The sequence below is a fragment of the Athene noctua genome, chromosome 5 (assembly GCF_965140245.1).
Source record: "Athene noctua chromosome 5, bAthNoc1.hap1.1, whole genome shotgun sequence".
Taxonomy (NCBI): domain Eukaryota; kingdom Metazoa; phylum Chordata; class Aves; order Strigiformes; family Strigidae; genus Athene; species Athene noctua.
The window spans coordinates 31,548,134-31,565,316 of NC_134041.1; the positions used below are offsets into that span (position 1 = coordinate 31,548,134).

Sequence of the window (17,183 nt, forward strand, 5' to 3'; positions counted from 1 at the left end):
TACGTAAATGGTTTCTTGGAAAGAAACTATGCAAGTTTGCTAAAAAACTTCTGATAGAAGAAAACTCCCCCCCTTTAACAGATCTGTTTGGCAGTACATGATATTCCTGCCAGAAAGGGTGGGAAGATTAATGGCACCGTTCTATAGCAGCTACAGTTTAAGGACACAGACAAGACTTGACTTTAAAGCATGTGGTGCACAGCTGGAAAATATCACATTAAGTTCTTGGCACACAAACCCTTTTCAGTCCCAAAATAAAGGCAGAAACCACCAAGATTATATACATTTGGCAGTAGCTCCGATTTAATATGCATTAAATTGGGAGAGGTTAGAAACTCTGGTCTGTTCCAAGAGTTATCAACTCCTTCCCCATGCTCCTCTCCAGCACTTCCAAGGACATCCTCTCTTCTTGGAGACGTGATGGCCAGTACGCAGCTTCTCAAACCCCAGCTGCCCTTCCCAGCTGGCATTTCCTGCTTCTTTTTAAGACCTGAAGAAAGGCTTGTGTAAAAGTTCCTTCTTCCACACCCAGCCGAGGGAGATGTCCTCCCTGCCCTCCAGCTGTCGGGCCTGGCATCTCCAGGTTTGGGTCTGCCACAGCCTGGCTGCCTCCATCCCTCTATCCTCCTTGCCCTCGGAAAAGGGGAAGACTTGCAGCCCCAGTGAGGAGGGCTGGGGGACCTCCTAGCCTCAGGCCACCCTACCTCCACCAGCCTGCAGCCCCCAGCCCCCCAAGATGGCCCAGCTCCACCCTCCCCACACAGGGATCAGTAAAGGGGCTCCCCAGTACCTGCCAAGCAGCTCCACTCTGGTTCCATCACCATGGAAAGACAGGGCTCTCCCCACCTCCTGGAAGATTCCCTCCCTCCCTCCCTGCCCCCAGCCCCACAAGGCTCTGACCCACATCCTCTCCCCCCAGCAACCACCTTCCCATACCTCACCCTGCCCACAAGCCCCACTCCCCTATGCCCTTTGCACAGTGACCTCCCTCCCCCCCACCCTCCCGAAATCAGGAAGCCTCAGAGAAAAAAACAGGCCAAGTCATTTTTTTTTTTTCTCCCTTAATAGCAAAATATATTTCAACTGCTGTAATACAGGAGATTATAAACAGCTCTTCTGCGTGACAGGACAGGGTACAGGTCGCATACAGGGAAGGGCTGGTGCTGGGGCCTGGGCATGCAGCAGCATGTGGGGGCTGCTGGGCTGTCCCCAGCCTGTGACCCACTGCTCTGCTGCCGCAGGGAGGGGCAAAGGTGGCTTCTCACCCCAGCTGCGAGCGCAGGAGTAGAGACCAGGAGGAAGGCTCAGAGGCCCGGTCGAGAGACCAGGAGCCGGCTCGTAACCCTGCTGCTGCAGAGCATGGGGGCTTGCTCATGCCGGGAAACATTCAGAAGGTGGGAGCTCACACAGTTGGGCTTTCCGTTAGCGGGTGCGCCGATTCATGTAACCCATGCCATTTCTGATTAGAAAAATACATCAGGATTTCCCCCTCCCACCACAGCACGTAGCACATGTCTTGCTCAGACAGCTGTCACAGGGCAGCACACAGCAGCTCAGACGCAGGGCCGCTTCACCCCAGGAGCCTGGAACCGAAATACCCCAACAGAAAGGACGTACTAGGCATGAAGACTGCGCAGTCTTCCTGAGAACAAACTGTTATCCGTGTGAAAACCTGGACACATTTCACCATATTAATACTGATTTCTGTGATGTTGCTGAGTAAGGAGCTGCAGCTGTACTGGCTGCCATTCCAAAGCTGGAGGCTTCCCACTTTAAAACTGAGGGAGTTACCATGGAAGCAAGCTGCACAGTTCTTGTGTTGGAAAGAGCCACAGACCACAGTATGTATTATTATTAAGAACTTGCGAAGGGCAGGTTATGAACCTTAGCATCCTCATTATTGACCAGAACACCATACTGCTAGCTCTGGCACTCACAGCCTATGAAAACTCAAACAAACATGGTGTAATTGCCTAATTAGACATACAGTGTGCAAAAGACTTAGTATTTCCCCTCCAGCACTCTCGAGAAAAATGAAAATAAGACCACATTCAAAATTAATTTTAAAAACCCATGAAATTGAAAGTAATCCCAACTGTTAATGCCCTGACAGCATGGTTGCCAGATGCCTTGATCTACAAGGCTAAAAACCTCAACTTGTCAAAAACTAAGGCTAGTTCCAATAGCTGAGCATCCCTTTCTGGTTGCCTTTTGCTTGCCAGATGCTCAAGCCCTCAGACTTCAAACAGCAAGAATGCCAACACAGTAAATGATGATATTCTTTGTTAGGAATATGACAATTCCAGCTGCAAGGGAAAACACCAGAACTCGACACAAAGTGCCATAATTTGATCTCCATTTTAGAATGCTGAGACAGTAGCAAGACCTGACACAGGCATCAAGACGACAAGTCCCTAATCCATCACACCTTATTTGACTGCAGTTACATCTGTACAAAAGTGTTTTGAGCACCACAAAGCACTGGACTGAATTTCATCCTATACTAAGGAGGCGACAAAATTTGGCCAAAGAGTGGGGTTTCTTTTTTTTTTTTCCAAAAGGAAGCTTAGTTACTTCAGCACGTCTGTCCCTTCCTCCCACAAAAGGTATGGTGAAAGATTTCAGATTAAATCAAACATAATGAGGATGAAGTAATTAATTTCGTTCTCAGGATTTTATATATTAATACTGCCAAGTTTGAGTATATATATGAACTCCTTCCTCTGAAAATAACCCATCTGTTTCAACAAACAAGTTCTAATACCAGATATTTTCAGAGGAGAGCCACATACACAAACACTGTATTTGGCAAATTTGACCTGACACATCCTTTCTAAAGAGTGGGATTCCTTCTTAAAGAAAACTGAAAACCTGGAAGAGTTTAAGTATCACCTAGGTTTAATGAAATTACTTTTGACTCAGATTTGTAAAAACAGAAACCCAGAAGATAGTCTTAAGTGGATTGGGAGACAAGTCTGTCAACATACTGCTGGTATCAAATACCTACGCTGTGGGTCAGTAAGGAAAAGCTGTCACCTAAAAGTGCCAATAAAGAACACTTGAGTAGTTTAGAAATGCCTGTGACCAAAGTTAGGGTACTTCCACCAGGTTACCCTCCCTCTCCAATAATGGGAGCCACAGTTCCAGTAAAACTGGAGAGATACGTACCCATATACCATCGAAGTTGTGCTTAGCATCTGACAGAAGAAAACTGAAGGGGACTCTGCCTAAATAACAGATATTGAAACACCAAATTCACATAATGCTTCTCCCTTTAGCAGTGTGTATGGGAGGATGTCCTACCTCTTCAGAAAGAGGGCATTACCCAGGAAACTGATCTGCACCCAAAGTCCCCACTGACAGGAGAGCAGACACAGGCAGATGAAAAAGCAGCTCTGTCTCCAGCCACTGGCTCAACCCGCATTTCCCACCGACTGCGTTAGGAGCTGCTACAACACACATTGGCGAGAGGCAGCAGGACATCCTGGCTTATTGAACAGGACATAGCGATTTCAGATGAGAACACACTATGTACCTGTGAAGTCGATTGCATTTCCTTACAGTTGGGTTGCAGCATTTCAAATCTTTCGCACTAAAGAAAGCCTTAACAACTTGTACACCTTAAAGCACCTGCCAAATCAAAACAAAAGCTCTTTTACAAGTTAATTGTGTTAAACAAAGTGATTACCTGGAGCAAGAGAAAGGAAAAGCTAGAATAAAATCTATTCCTCAAGTCTCAAAGGCTTTCAGAGAACAAAATAGCTTTAAGTCAGTTAGAAACTTAATGAATACAGAAAAAACATAAATTTTCAGTGTAAAAAGTCATATGAGGACTGCACATGCTGTGCCCTGCTTCTGAACCTGATTCTCCAATGCAGCCACAAGTAAACTGATAATCCCCTCTTCCTCTGCCCATTTTAAATCTGTAGGCAGCCAACATACATAGATACAGTTCAAAACCATCCAGGAATACTTTGGCTATTTTCAGAGCAAGGAGGCAAATATCCTGTTGCTCTGCCACTTGTCCGCACCATAGCAGCGGACAGGATCACAAAGAATGTAAGTTTTGTATTATAGACATCCCATTGCCAAAAGGGAGAAAAAAAAGATTGCAAAGGGATGGCTAAGGAAGATGGACGGAGGCCAACAATGAGCTACTAGCAAAAATCTGACTAGGCTATCTATTGTCCAGAAGAGCAGCAGCTTGGGGGATCCCTGGATGAGTAGGATTCCAGTAGACTCCACCTTCAGCTCAATGTTTTACTGGCATGGAAATGGCTCGAAGTGGGACAGCATGTAGTAGATGCTGCCTATGAAGCCTGTTGCAATCCAGGTCAACTGGTTTGCCTCAGTAATGTTTAAAAAAATTACAGTTTCTCCCCAATAATCAGGAGGCACAACTTCCCTTAGAAAAAGTCCATAGTGAGTTAGGTCACTGGTCCAAATACTTGGAGGATAACTGATTTTCTGTGATGACACAGCCAGAGCATACTATTTTTTACATCTTCATATGACATGACCATGAGCGTGGTTTTAAGTAGTCCAGGAATGTGGGCTGAAAAACATGGAGAGGCAGTAAATTAGTCACAGGCAAACAGCACCCGCTGTGGTGTGGTCTGCTGAAGTCAAACTTCCCTAACAGGAAAGATCAAACCACATTTTCACATCCTGCAACCCTATTCTTATCCTCCCTAAACAGTGTGGTGATAGCCACAAGCTGTCTGCCTGCCCTTTCCCCCAGTTCTAATACATCAGGTAAATGTGTCTAGTAGCAGGTTGTATCAAGAAGCCAGTCATTTACCATGGCAAACTCTTTTAACTGAGGGGAATCAAACTTCAAGTAAGAGTTTGCCTGAGGATACCTTTAGTTAAATCAACTACAACAAGAAGAAGTTTTAAGTACAACAGAATCTGGTGCCAAGAAAATTAATTGTAAGTCAGAGAAACTAACACCAACAAAACCCCAAACTGACCATTTATAGGCAACCAATTCTCACTGCCACCCACTCTAGCTTGGGAGAGACACAATAGGCTCAGTTTTTGTGGGCCTCCTAGAGAAGTTTCTCCTGACCTCATTGGCCAAGGGCTGCAGTTCCATTCACGCAGCCTGAATGGCCTAGCATACTCTCAAGTAGTGAGGTTATGTCCTCAGAAATGTGGGAAAAACACCCTCAGTTTCAGTACTACCAGCATAAGAAGAGCACAAATGAAAGCACTTTTGTTAGAAAAAGGTTTCCTAGATTCTCTACACTTTCTAGACTAAGTAACTCCTAATGAACTGATACAGCATACAGCCAGAAAGGCTCATGCCACTTCTGCCCTTTTCTGCAGAGGACAAGCCACTTGCGTGGTCAGTTATCCCACAGAAAGGGTCAGCCACTCACATTTTCCATAGGGCAGTACTGGCGGGCATACCACTCCTGGCTATAGAGGCAAATGATGACACCTTGGCCCAGGAAGAGGGATGTCCACATGATCACGTTCCAGATAGGCCCTTTCCGACGATCATTAAGGATGAAGTTGAAGACCACTGGAAGGGTGAAACGAGAAGCATTGTTCAGAAAAACCTCAAGATTAAAGAAACAAAGACCAACTGATTTAACATGATCTTTCCCTCCTTTCACTTCATCTCTGGAGCAACCTTTGCTCCATGAGGTCAGTATAGTGCCAGAAAATCTGATTATGCTTGGCATTAGAGCAAATACTGTGAGTTGATTCGGACATTTCCTTCCAATAAGACTGCCAACAACCTGGCCCAACTGTATGCCTCTGGGGATCAGTATTGTTAGTATTAATGCTGGTGACCAAGACATGCTGGCAGAGGTGGTCTAGAGTTTATTAGAGCCCTATAACTCATTCTAGCTCAAAATCCAGAATGAAATGCAAGAGCTCTAACTTCTAAATGGGCTCTCTCCCTCGCTGCAGTAGCAAAGCAAAACTTGTCTTACACTATGACTTTAAAAAGGAATACTTCCAGCCTGCTGACATGCAGCAATTCAACTAAAGCTTGGCAAAGAGGAAGCAGCGCTATTAAAATACGTACAGTGTCACATGAACAGTGGTCAGTCTGTCTTCCTCCCCATCCATACCTTGCTCCTCTAAGTTCCAAGCCTGCAAACCCACTGTGTATATACATACAGCTATTGAGCTACTTGGCTGCAAAAATCCAGTCACAAAGTTTGGACCCACAATTACAACTCTTGGACAAGAAACAGTTCTGCGTGCTAGTGCCTAATGGATAACTGGCATCGGAAGAGCAAAGCATACTTGTTCAAAAAAACAAAAAAGCCACAAAATCCACAAACCCAACTCCTCTCTCCTGGGAACTTACTTCCAAAGCACATAAACAGGCAAAAGAGGACTGGATAGAAGTAGCCGAAGCAGATGCTCAGAACATATTCGTGCACAGCAGCTGATACTGTGAAGACAGATAGCATAGCTGCTGCTTTGAACTTCTTACCAAAGAACTGGAAGACAGAAGAATACCAAGTATTGTAACTTTTTAGTTCAGCTGTTTCAAGATCGCTTATTGTTTTTTGGTGGTGGTGGTGGTTTGGGGGGGGCTGGGGTTTGTTTTGTTTTGGGTTTGGTTGGTTAGGGTTTTTTTAACTTGAGGTAAGAGGTGGCTGCTCCAGCCAAGATGCATACATGAAATGCTAAGTGCTTTACAGAGTACCTTGGATTTTAGGTGTTTTTCTTCAGGCATATTTCTGGTGTCCTGCATAAATACTCGGGTTGAGTCCACTCATGAAATATCTACCATAGCTCAAAATAGCGCAACAGGAGTTCATACTGTTGAGTCAATCCTGACACTGCTATGTTTCAGACCCATATTTTGTGCACAGTAAGGTCTTGGAAATGAGCACTGGATCCCTAAAAAGCACAGTGGCTACCCACAGCAGCTGAGATAAGACATCTTTGTGCTTCTCAGTGGATAGTGATGCTGCATCTTGACAAATGTAGGGTCTTGTTCGGTGGTTAAATGTTTAATTAACAAAAAAATACATCTGCTTGTTACTCACCCAAAGGAAGTCCCTGTAGGCATAGTAATAGAGCCAGTCATGTACTACCACATTCCACGTTCGGTAGTAGTTTGCATAGGAAGTGGAGTTCCACCAGTCCTGAAAGCACAGTTGAAACAGTAAAAGTCTAATTAAGCATAAAACATTTTACAGGATTCTTGGATATCAAGTTAAGAACTACTGACCAGAATAACACCAAGCTACTATAACAAGTTGCACTGCAAAATAATGCATACCATTTCACTTTCTACATTTCACTCTGTCTATCAAAGCTTGATTTTATCCCAAACTGCAGTGGCTGATAAAAGCATAAAAATAGTGCTAACAGAGCTATTGGGTAGGTCTGGTGGCTGGTTCTGTTCGTCTGCAGGGTATATTACCTTAAAAACAATTCAGACTGCCAAGTAGAAATCAGATCTATTCTACAGCACAGCAACAAACTTAAGCCCTAAAAGCATAAAACAAGCAAAACACTGTGGGTGCTTTGTTTGGTAAAAATAACCTTCAGCTTACTTCTCTTTCATTAGGAAAACAAATTTTAAAAGCTTTGTAAATTTTAACTCCTGCTTCTTACCTTGTAGAACATCCTATCTGCAAAGCGCAGCATCTCAGCAAATGCATTAAGCCAACAGTGAAGGAACGCAAAGAAAACCAGGAAGAGAATCAGTACACCTAGAAACAAGGTAGAATCAGACCTATTCTGTAGTGTTTTTTTCTCAGCTATAAGCAGCAACATATAACACAGTCAAAACTGTTACAGGCACTGACACAGATGAGCTTTGTGCCACCTAAACAAAGAGTAAAAGCATTTCAGTTTCTCACCACACCAGGTCATGCTTACCCCAGAGGTCAATAGCAAGGCTGCTGCAGAGGCTAGAACCTGACTTAGAAGATGGTTAAATTCAAATCCAAGCTTTTATTTTGTGTTGCTGATTTTAAAGTTTAACACTGTAATGCTGAAGTCTATCCAGAAGACCCCCTTTGCTGATCTGTGCCTGTCAGGAATGCATCTCATATGAAGCACTTCCCCTCCCATCTGTCTCTTTCACAAAGATATAGTCACTCCTGAATCTGTGTCTTACCTGGCAGAATGGAGTTGAAGATACAGAGGACCAGCCCTCGAAGATTGAAGGTTTCTTGACTACTGTTGCGAAACTGAGGAATGCAGAGTCTCACAAAGATATAGTAGGCATAGAAAAGTGAACCAAGCACCTGGAACAACATAAAAAGAAGTCTGACTCCACAAGAGAAATGCACAATTAACACATCACCACTTGACAGCTCTAGGAGGGGAACAGCGCTGTCAACACAAGCCAACAATTTATTTTACACTGCTGCCAATAAACTTCCCTAAGGGTTCAGGCAGAAAGTAAGCCACAGCCATATCTGTAGCATGTTGACAGGCAGAAGCAAAATCAACTTATCTTTTTTACTATAGTAGCTCTAAGTTTCTCGTAGTTGTATCAACTCAAAAGTTATGACAAAAGATTTAAGCCAATGCCAAAGTAAGTGAAGAAAGTACCCTGTGGTTAGGTCCAAGACAAGAGCAGAAATAATTGATTAATATCCCAAAGGAGATGTTCACAGGTCAAGCCATCTAAGCCTTTCTCTGAAGCATGAACCCATGTTCTAGAAGTTGAGGTTAAAATGCAAGACACTGCTTTACATATTCCAACTGCTGTAAGCCAGGTGTGCGCTTTGTCAGCCTCTTTTGTGAAAGAGCAAGCAGCCAAAGGGTTTTTCACGCTCTGGGTTTTTTTTTTTTATTATTTTCAGTTGCTTTGCTTTTTAAAATATGAATGCATCGTGTGACAGTAAAAGTTTCAGTCACACAAAGCCAGTAGTTGGCAACACATCCGCAAGAAGCTACTGAAACTCAAGTCTAGAAATATGAGGATCAGGTCTACATTAAGCTCAAATAAGCACTGAAGTTTTGGACTCTAGGCATTGTTATTTCAAAACTGGTCCAAATATCTGCCAACAGGTAGCTGTGCCAGTGCATGACAATACACCAGTGTAACAAAAGAGGGCCAGAGCATGGATACTGCGCTCCCCACCACGTGCAGCTTTTGTTTGTATGGAAGGGAGTCTAAAGGCTTGTTTAAGCAAGGATTTTTATTTTTTTTCCCTTTGACAAGATCACTGGTTTTTTTAGTCACTAAAGTATTCTTTTCTGGTAAGGCTACATCAAGTAAACTGATTTAATGCCAAAGGGAGAACTGTTCAGCAACACAGTTCAGATGACCTCTGACAATGCATTCTTCAGAAAGCTGCACTACTCACCTGGGCAAATTTGGTAGCCACATAGCTCCATCTTATCATGGGATTCCTAGGAAAAAGAACACATGGTATCATATTTAAATAGGACCTCAAAGCAGCAAAAACCTCCTTCAATTATTGATTTTAGTGACCTATACTCTGAAAAAAAATGGGTTTTGAATTCCCGAGTTCTTAATCTCCTGACATCCAAGAGATGTCTGCCCAGATTGCTGGTTCCTCACTTTCAACTACAGCAGCAGAACTACGGCAATTCCATAAATGGAAAAGTATCTGGAGGACAGCATTACAGTTACGTAGGTGGTGGCGATCTGCCTGATAGTCACGTAAAGGGCTGCTGACTTGACACTGTCAAATTGCAACCCAGCAAAGTACAGAAAGTTTAGGACTTCCTAGTTTTAAAGCCTTCAGCCTACTTTGTCAGACTCAAGAGACAGGGCTGCTTATTAGCACCAAATCAAACAACACACAAGCCTACTGCAGGAACTGTGCTATCACTAGACTCAGTAGCAAGTTCTTAAATTTGTGCACTTCCCAAAGAAATAAAACCAGAACTGTAAAGGCAAAAATACTATTAGATTTAGAGTGAGTTTTCATCAAGTCCTACCCTTGCCAGGTTACTGACTTAACCACATCTTTATAAAAGCTCTAACTTAGAAACTGAATAGATCACATCCAGGGATGCTTAATGTTGGCTTCAGTTTTTAGACTAATGTTCTATTGGTGTTGCTCTGTTGCTCGCATTACCTGGGATAGTTGTCTCTGTAGATGAGGGTGGGAGCAAAGAGGAAGTAGAGGTACTGAGAAATTCTGGGAATAGGTACTGTGCCTGGAAGAGGGAGGAGAAAAAAAACCAACACTGCAATCTTTTTGCTTACCGATGGTTTGGGTTCCCCACTACCCTTTCACAACACAGAACCCTTATCACCTCAAAAAACCTTAGTCTGGAACTAAAGATGTGGGATTTGCAGAGAATAAAACAAACTATGCCTATCAGATGAACTTGCCCCACCATGAAGCATAGATAAAAAGTGAGGGTGACTAACAGGCAGTGCAGTGCTAACACCTTGATATCATGTTTCCTTTCCTCCTAGGGAAGCTGAAAAGCCTATATCAACACGTGGGGTCATGTTCAGCTCTGGCATGCCTTGCTTAAAGAGCTTCTGTGCTTCTACAATTGCCGCCATTTCACTGAGGGTGTGCAGGCAGCCACTACACACCTTTTTCTCCTAAAAGCAGAAATAAAGAGTCCTGTTGAAGCAAGACTTGAGACACAGAGATGACTTAGACCTGAACAACAGTCTAGCTCATTGACTATTACCAAATGAAAAGGTTCAGGCTGAAATGATGATGCAGAAGGTCAGCCTAGAAACCCATCACCTGCCTAACCAAAGTCACCTACTCAAATCCTACCTCTCCAATTCATGAGGGAAGCTCAAAGCAATGGAGGGAAAACAAGAGCTGGTTATGCACTGCTGGCAAAAAAGGTAGGGCAAATTACTCACTGGACTTGTCCTTTACAGAGGACAAGACTCTGGGGACATTCTCCCGGACAAATGAATGAGCCTTCATAACAAGACGAACCTGTAAAGACCAAGAGGATATCAGCTTAATACTCTTACTTTCCCAACTTCTCAATAAAGACTGGATCAAGCATTTTAAGGCAACACCTTCAACATCTTTTCTTCTCTCCAGTTTACTTCTTTTACAAGGAAAGGGCTGCTTTCTCTATCCATCAACCTGTTTAACTGACTTGAATTTAAAACACTGCAAGGTGAAACATACAGTAACAATCACAGCTCAGGAAAGTCAAAACACATCTTATTTACACTCACAGTACCACAGCATATGCAAAGACTCTGAAGCACACCAGTAAGTCACTAACAAATTAATATTAACATTGAAGCAAAAACCCCTCTATTTCAATAGGTCCGTATGTTCCAAAGTCTTAAAACTGACACCCTGAATTGATTACCACTACATTGGAATAAGGTGGTTCCCCACATAAATAGTGCACTACTGTGGAGCAGGGATTTTTGTTTAACACTGAAGGACCAAAAGGAGAGCTAGTCCAAAGTTAATTCTTCAAGCCTACACTCTCATCTGACTGGTATGAGCAGTCATCCACACTCTTGCACTCTTCCCCCCAAAAAGAAAATTCCACTTTCAGTAAAGTTCTGCCTACAAGACAAAGAGTTGCTTCTTGGGAACAGAAAGGAAAACTGGAACTACTTGTTGACTATGTACTTACTCTTTTTTTTTTAAAAAGAAAGAAAAATGTTACAGCTTCCTTGTGAACTATGGCACAACAGGTTCTTAAAATTGGCTTTAAGCATTCAGCATCCACAAAACAACTAGAAATAAAGAGAATTTCAGCTACGAAATCCATTCAGAAAAACCCCACAGTAAAATCTTAAATACAGGGTAAAAACCCAAGTGGTTTCCAGGTCAAAATGAAGTTTACTACTTTTTCTTATTAGACTTGTGGCCTATAAGTCTCTCCAAGTCAAAGACAAACTCCACAGGCCTGGCTTAGTTTAATGAATAAAAGCCACACTTGACTCCTTAGGAAGAAGGACCCTTTCCATTTTGAGCATAAGAGTCAGTATCTCTGAAGATACTGGGTAGGGACCTACCTGTTCCAGTATTACAATAAAACGGGAAGCGGGAGGCAGGGCGTATGATACAGCAATATAGGTTGGTCCAAATCCAAGCCCAGCTGTTTGGAAGACTGTGAACAACATCCCATAGAAAAGAGAGCGGAGTACACGATGGGAGGAACTGCAGTGACCTTGAGCCCACCAGATGAAAAGGTTGTATGGAACAAAAACCGTGGCACAGAACATGCACAGCCAAGTACAGAAGACGACTGGGAACTTCCCAAAAACAAAGACCAAGAGATCAAATCCTAGGACCAGCCTAGAAGGCACAAGGAAAAAAGACAATATTCAGTGTCCATTGTTTCATCAGAAATACTTCTACTTCACAAAGTGGCTACAAAATGCTAAGCTTCCAGACCATAACTGTTTGATGGTTTAGACAGAAGTGATTGGGGCAATCTCCAGCTCAGAAACAGAGTGCTGTCTGTGGCAGACTGAAGTGACCACACTCAAGCACACCAGAAAATAAAAGAGATGAAGGATTCATGCCATCAGTGCTGTTAGGCAGTTTACCTTCAAATCCCACAGGGCTTAAGCACATCTTTAAAATCAGAATGTGCTTTAAGGTACGCTCAAGCTTATCCCTGCTGAGAACAAACATGTGACTAAATGATCCATGGCTGAACCAGGGTTCAAAAGAGCTTCTGGGGAACACTCCCAGGACATCATCACTATTACATTAAGAATCAGTTCTTCCCAGGAGTTTAACACCTGAAGAGGTTTTTTTCACCACCTCTATGGGCATAAGGTATTTTAACATCTAGCACACAAACCTACTTTAATTCTACTTTGTGAAATCTGTAGGTATTCCATGTGGATTCAGTTTAGGAGTCACTCAAAATGCTTTGGGTGATTAGGTGGTCAGTCCAAATATGCCCAACTAGTGTGCACCAGGTTCCTTAGTTCATTAATCAAACTTAAAACATAAGGACACAAACAAAAGGATGTTCAATCTTACTGGCTATCAAAGTCACCAGAGCTTACTCCTATGCATAAGCAGCTCTTCTAAGGTCAGAAGAGAAGGTAGTACAGAGTACACCAACGTAATTTATTTTTTCTTATGTAGAGGCTCAATTGCAAACTGGATTCAAATTATCAGATCTACTTGAGAATACAGCAAAGATTTTTTTTAATGTGGGTTTTTTTTTTTCAACTAATCAGAGAATACAGCCCTATTAGTTGATTTTAGAGGTAAATACATATTCTTCCCCAATGTCCATACACTATTAAGTTAGGATCAGCTAAATGATATTTAATAGTGCATGAGCCTGTTCTTATACCTAGACAAGAGGGACAGTGATTATAATCAAGACACAGCTCTAGTTTTTGGTTTTGTTTAGAGGTTTTGTTTTTTGGTTGGGTTTGGGTTGTTTGTTTTGGTTTTTTTACACTGAAGATTAGATCATCAGCAAGATAAACATGTAATCCTACTTGTGTACATGAGATACAGTTTGCCAAAAAGATACTATTTAAAGCAATAAGAAAGTGTGAGGAAAGCAGTCTTTTGCAATCTCGCTCACAACTGGCTACCTGCAAAGCACAGTCTTAATAGAGACTGTGCCAATATCCTTAAGATTTTTTTTCCTCTCAAGAAAAATAAAAATAAACCTTTTTGTTTAAGTACTGTGTTCCAGAACTGTTATTTTTAAACAGAAGAAAGACTGCTGAAGTATTTGAAGTTTTTCTAAACACAGTCCTCCTTCAAGCAACACAAGCAGCTGAAAGCTGCTGTTTCATTAAATATATTCAGCTTAAGCAGTCCACGTTCAGTGACGACCCCTCTCTTTTGCTAGCCTTGTGATGAACACAGCACATTAGGCCAAACCGTGTTGGCCATAATTCTCATGGAATACACCAATCTGTAGAATTTTTTTTATATCTAGCAATGACCATATCCCCTCAACAGGAATCCCAGCATATATTTTAAGTATGTCAAGTTGAAAACCCCCTTTCCAACAACAGCCCAAAGAAGGACTCCCCCTTTCTTCTGCACCATTCTGCGGTTTCACGTACCGCTGGTGCTCTGGAAGCAAGCATTTCCCAGCCCTGGTCCCTTTCTTTCCAAAGGGTGCTTACCTTCCTTCATCAATGAAGTCTACTAAAAGTGTGCTGAGGATGAAGACGATGAGAAGAGCGATGAACATGTGGTAGATCGTCCTGATGTGACTCACTTCAAACAGCTCACTAAGGGAGAGATTCAAATGCTATCAGGCCATTCGCACAGCACATCACCAGTATGTTAGCTTTCCAAGGGTTTCACAGTAAGGTAAGATGACATCACTGCTGTCCCAATTCATGAGGCTGAAGTTAACGTACAATTTGGCTGCCAATCTACACCGACACCTCCTCAGTTCATCCTCAGACAAAGGATAATTAGCCATTATCTCAGTGGTACTGAGAGAACTGTAATTAAAGTTTACATTCAGGGACGCCTGCAAGCTGTAGTAGAGGTGTTTTAGAAAGGAACAGAGAAGCTTAAACAATTAGTTTACATGGGTTTGAACATAAGACTGTGGGTGGTGGTGGTGAGAATACCTCAAAGCAAAGGCTACTTAGTTTGCTGTCAAGGGTATTTTCAGTCAATTTAATGGAAAATGTGAAGTTACTCACTCCAAGAGGGACCTCCTGGCAGTAAAGATCTTCCCGTGTTCTGGAGGGGCCCTCAAGGTCCTGCAAACAAAGAGAACATTTGAGATAAGAAAGCTAGTAAGACTTCCAGGAAATGTAACACTGTTTTAGGGATAGCTGAAAACTGACTGACTTGGCTTTGTGCTGTTCCTTCTCTGAGCCGGAAGCTGGGAAGTGAGAAGCTGAAGTTGAGGAATCCAGGAGTGCTGATTTTGCCACCAAACTGTTAACAAACTCTGTGAAGTGACTGTCTACTTCCTTCATAAAAGCTGGCTTCAATTGCTGACAGAGTAAAAACAGAGAAGTTATTTAACTCTCTGGATACATTTTAATAAAATATTTATATTCACTTTTATCCCAGAGCAGGGCATCAAGAAAACATCTGCCTACAGTTAGGGCCAACTTGGACAAGATCAGGAGCTTATCTGGCCTGTTCACACACCTCAGGCCAGAGAACTTTGACTAATGTTTACCTTCTTTAACAGATGCAACACAGAGGAGCAAAGTAAACACACTGATCTTCATATACATATATAAATATATATACATACATGTCTGGAGTGGCAGGCATTTCACATTATTCTTATGACTAGAAAAAAGCATGCAAAGTGAATTCCCTCAAGGAAAGAAAAAGGCATTCACTGTATTTCAGTCAGAGCTTTAGGAATCTAAAAATCTTAAGATCTCTGGCACTTCAGAAGACCACTAGTGATTTGTAAGACTTCTGAGAATTCAGTTCCTTAACGTCAAGTCCTCAGACGCCAAATGGTTTTCCCAATACCTGAGCCTGGTGATGAAGCATAGCTGAAAGTTAACCCTGAGTTACTGAACCATAAGCCTTTTGAGAATGCTCTGACAGGGTAGACAACATCTTCAGCACAGGAAATAGGCAAGTTTCAAGAAATAACTTCAAATCTAAGTACATACTGTGTTTTGGTTTTTTATGCAAGTGTCTACTAGCAACATTTGTCTGACCATCCTTTTGCCTGGGATTTTTCAAGTTTGCCTACAGATTCAAGGTCCAAGTCTTCCTACATGATAACTACATGTTATTTCATCAGTCTTCTTACTGATGAGCCACTTAAACAGATATGTTTCCCTGGTCACCTTCAGGATTCCCAACTGTTGCCTCCTTTCTAATTTTTAAGGCTGAAAAGCAACAAACCCGAGAAATGTATTTCTGCTTTCTGCCTCCTCAAAGGCATTTGTGACATTTGAGCTCATTTGTCAGTAGGTGTTTATGTTTCAGTGCCTAACTGTTATGCTAAAGAAAGCTAGAGAAGAAATTTTGCTAAAAAGGAATATGCATGAGGTCTAAGAAAAGAAGGAAAAGCCAGATAACTGAAAAAGGGGCTGTTAGCTCTAAGCTGCAGCAGTGATATGCTTACTTCCTACATGGACCTCTTTCCACAACTGTTTTAAGGGGTCTACTTCCACTGATGGATGCTTATCCTCCATGATATATCCTTCATTTTCCAAGCACACACGGATTGATTTTACACAGTAGAACACCCAAAAAACCTAAGTTAAAAGGCCCTCTAGAAGCAAAACTTGTAGGCTAACAAAATATATTAACAGATCATGTATTCTTACAAAAAGCTACTGCATAACATGACAACAGCCCAGTAAGCAAGTTTACCTCTCTGGCAGGAAATACAAGACAATGTGAAATGAGACCACATAAAACCAGAAGACCCTGAAGTCAAGATGCATCAGAACTCTACACTCCTCCTTTCCATAGTGGTCAGATCCAGAGAGATCTCTTGAAACTGAAGCTGCAGTAGGGGGGGAAGGAGCAGATTAATATTTAACTTAATAAAAACACTCTTGCCCTATTTGGCAGCTGCCAGCATAGAATAAACAAGCTTCACGAGTCCTTAATGAAGCAGAAGCTCTTAGGAGCTGCTACTCTTAGCTTTTCTGGGAGGCAGAGAGGAGGATCGTCTCCACAAGAAATGTGGTCTTGCTACTTTAAAAACAGGAGAGAAAAAAACAACCAACACTAAGTTCTTTGGAACTATAACCAGTAACAGAAGACTCCCGAGCAATCTGGTACAGCCTGCTTTTACAGCATGCATGCACCTATCCCTACTAAAGAAGTCAAACAGAAATTCCTGCTCCTCTTGGAGCACTCAAATTTCCATGCCAAACAAAGCATCATTAATTCCTACCAAAACCCCGTCTGTTTTTTTAAAGTCTCTCCCCCTTCTTTCAGCCTAATCTCTCAGCAAGAGTTTAACAGAATTACTTCCTTAAGATACATCTTCCTTTTAGTTAGTACTCAGCTGAGATTGCCTCCTCCTAATACAACCCTCCAGGGCTGAGATCAGACACATGTGTTTGGATTGGGAGAGCAGGGCATGAGTTCTCATTACATTAATTAAAATACAACCAGAGCATAGACCCTATAGTAACTGCAATTCTGTACAGCAGAACTGCACAGATTGTGCTATATTATCAGCTATTACTACTGCCATTCAAAGGGCAATTATCTACTTGAGCAATTGCCAGATTAACTCTTAGTGATCAATAAGCCAAGTGCATTCCACTCACTCACCAAAGAAATGAAACTTAAGAGAACACACCTCCCACCAGC

At 42.3% G+C, this 17,183-nt stretch overlaps 1 protein-coding gene across 5 annotated transcripts in view; it reads right to left on the reverse strand.

Moving 5' to 3' along the window:
- Nucleotides 1–1,064: 1,064 nt before the first annotated feature.
- Nucleotides 1,065–17,183, reverse strand: part of SOAT1 (sterol O-acyltransferase 1) — a 29,802-nt gene continuing 13,683 nt past the window's right edge. For all 5 annotated transcript variants that reach the window (XM_074906951.1, XM_074906953.1, XM_074906952.1 and 2 more), the window contains exons 4-16: nt 14,721–14,869; nt 14,570–14,629; nt 14,036–14,143; nt 11,936–12,218; nt 10,805–10,883; nt 10,047–10,128; nt 9,306–9,351; nt 8,105–8,234; nt 7,597–7,694; nt 7,023–7,121; nt 6,332–6,467; nt 5,385–5,530; nt 1,065–4,555 (exon numbers count right to left, since the gene is read on the reverse strand). In XM_074906951.1, coding sequence (XP_074763052.1) covers nt 4,499–4,555; nt 5,385–5,530; nt 6,332–6,467; nt 7,023–7,121; nt 7,597–7,694; nt 8,105–8,234; nt 9,306–9,351; nt 10,047–10,128; nt 10,805–10,883; nt 11,936–12,218; nt 14,036–14,143; nt 14,570–14,629; nt 14,721–14,869 — 1,473 coding nt within the window. In that variant the 3' untranslated portion in view covers nt 1,065–4,498. The remainder of the gene's footprint in view (nt 4,556–5,384; nt 5,531–6,331; nt 6,468–7,022; nt 7,122–7,596; nt 7,695–8,104; nt 8,235–9,305; nt 9,352–10,046; nt 10,129–10,804; nt 10,884–11,935; nt 12,219–14,035; nt 14,144–14,569; nt 14,630–14,720; nt 14,870–17,183) is intronic.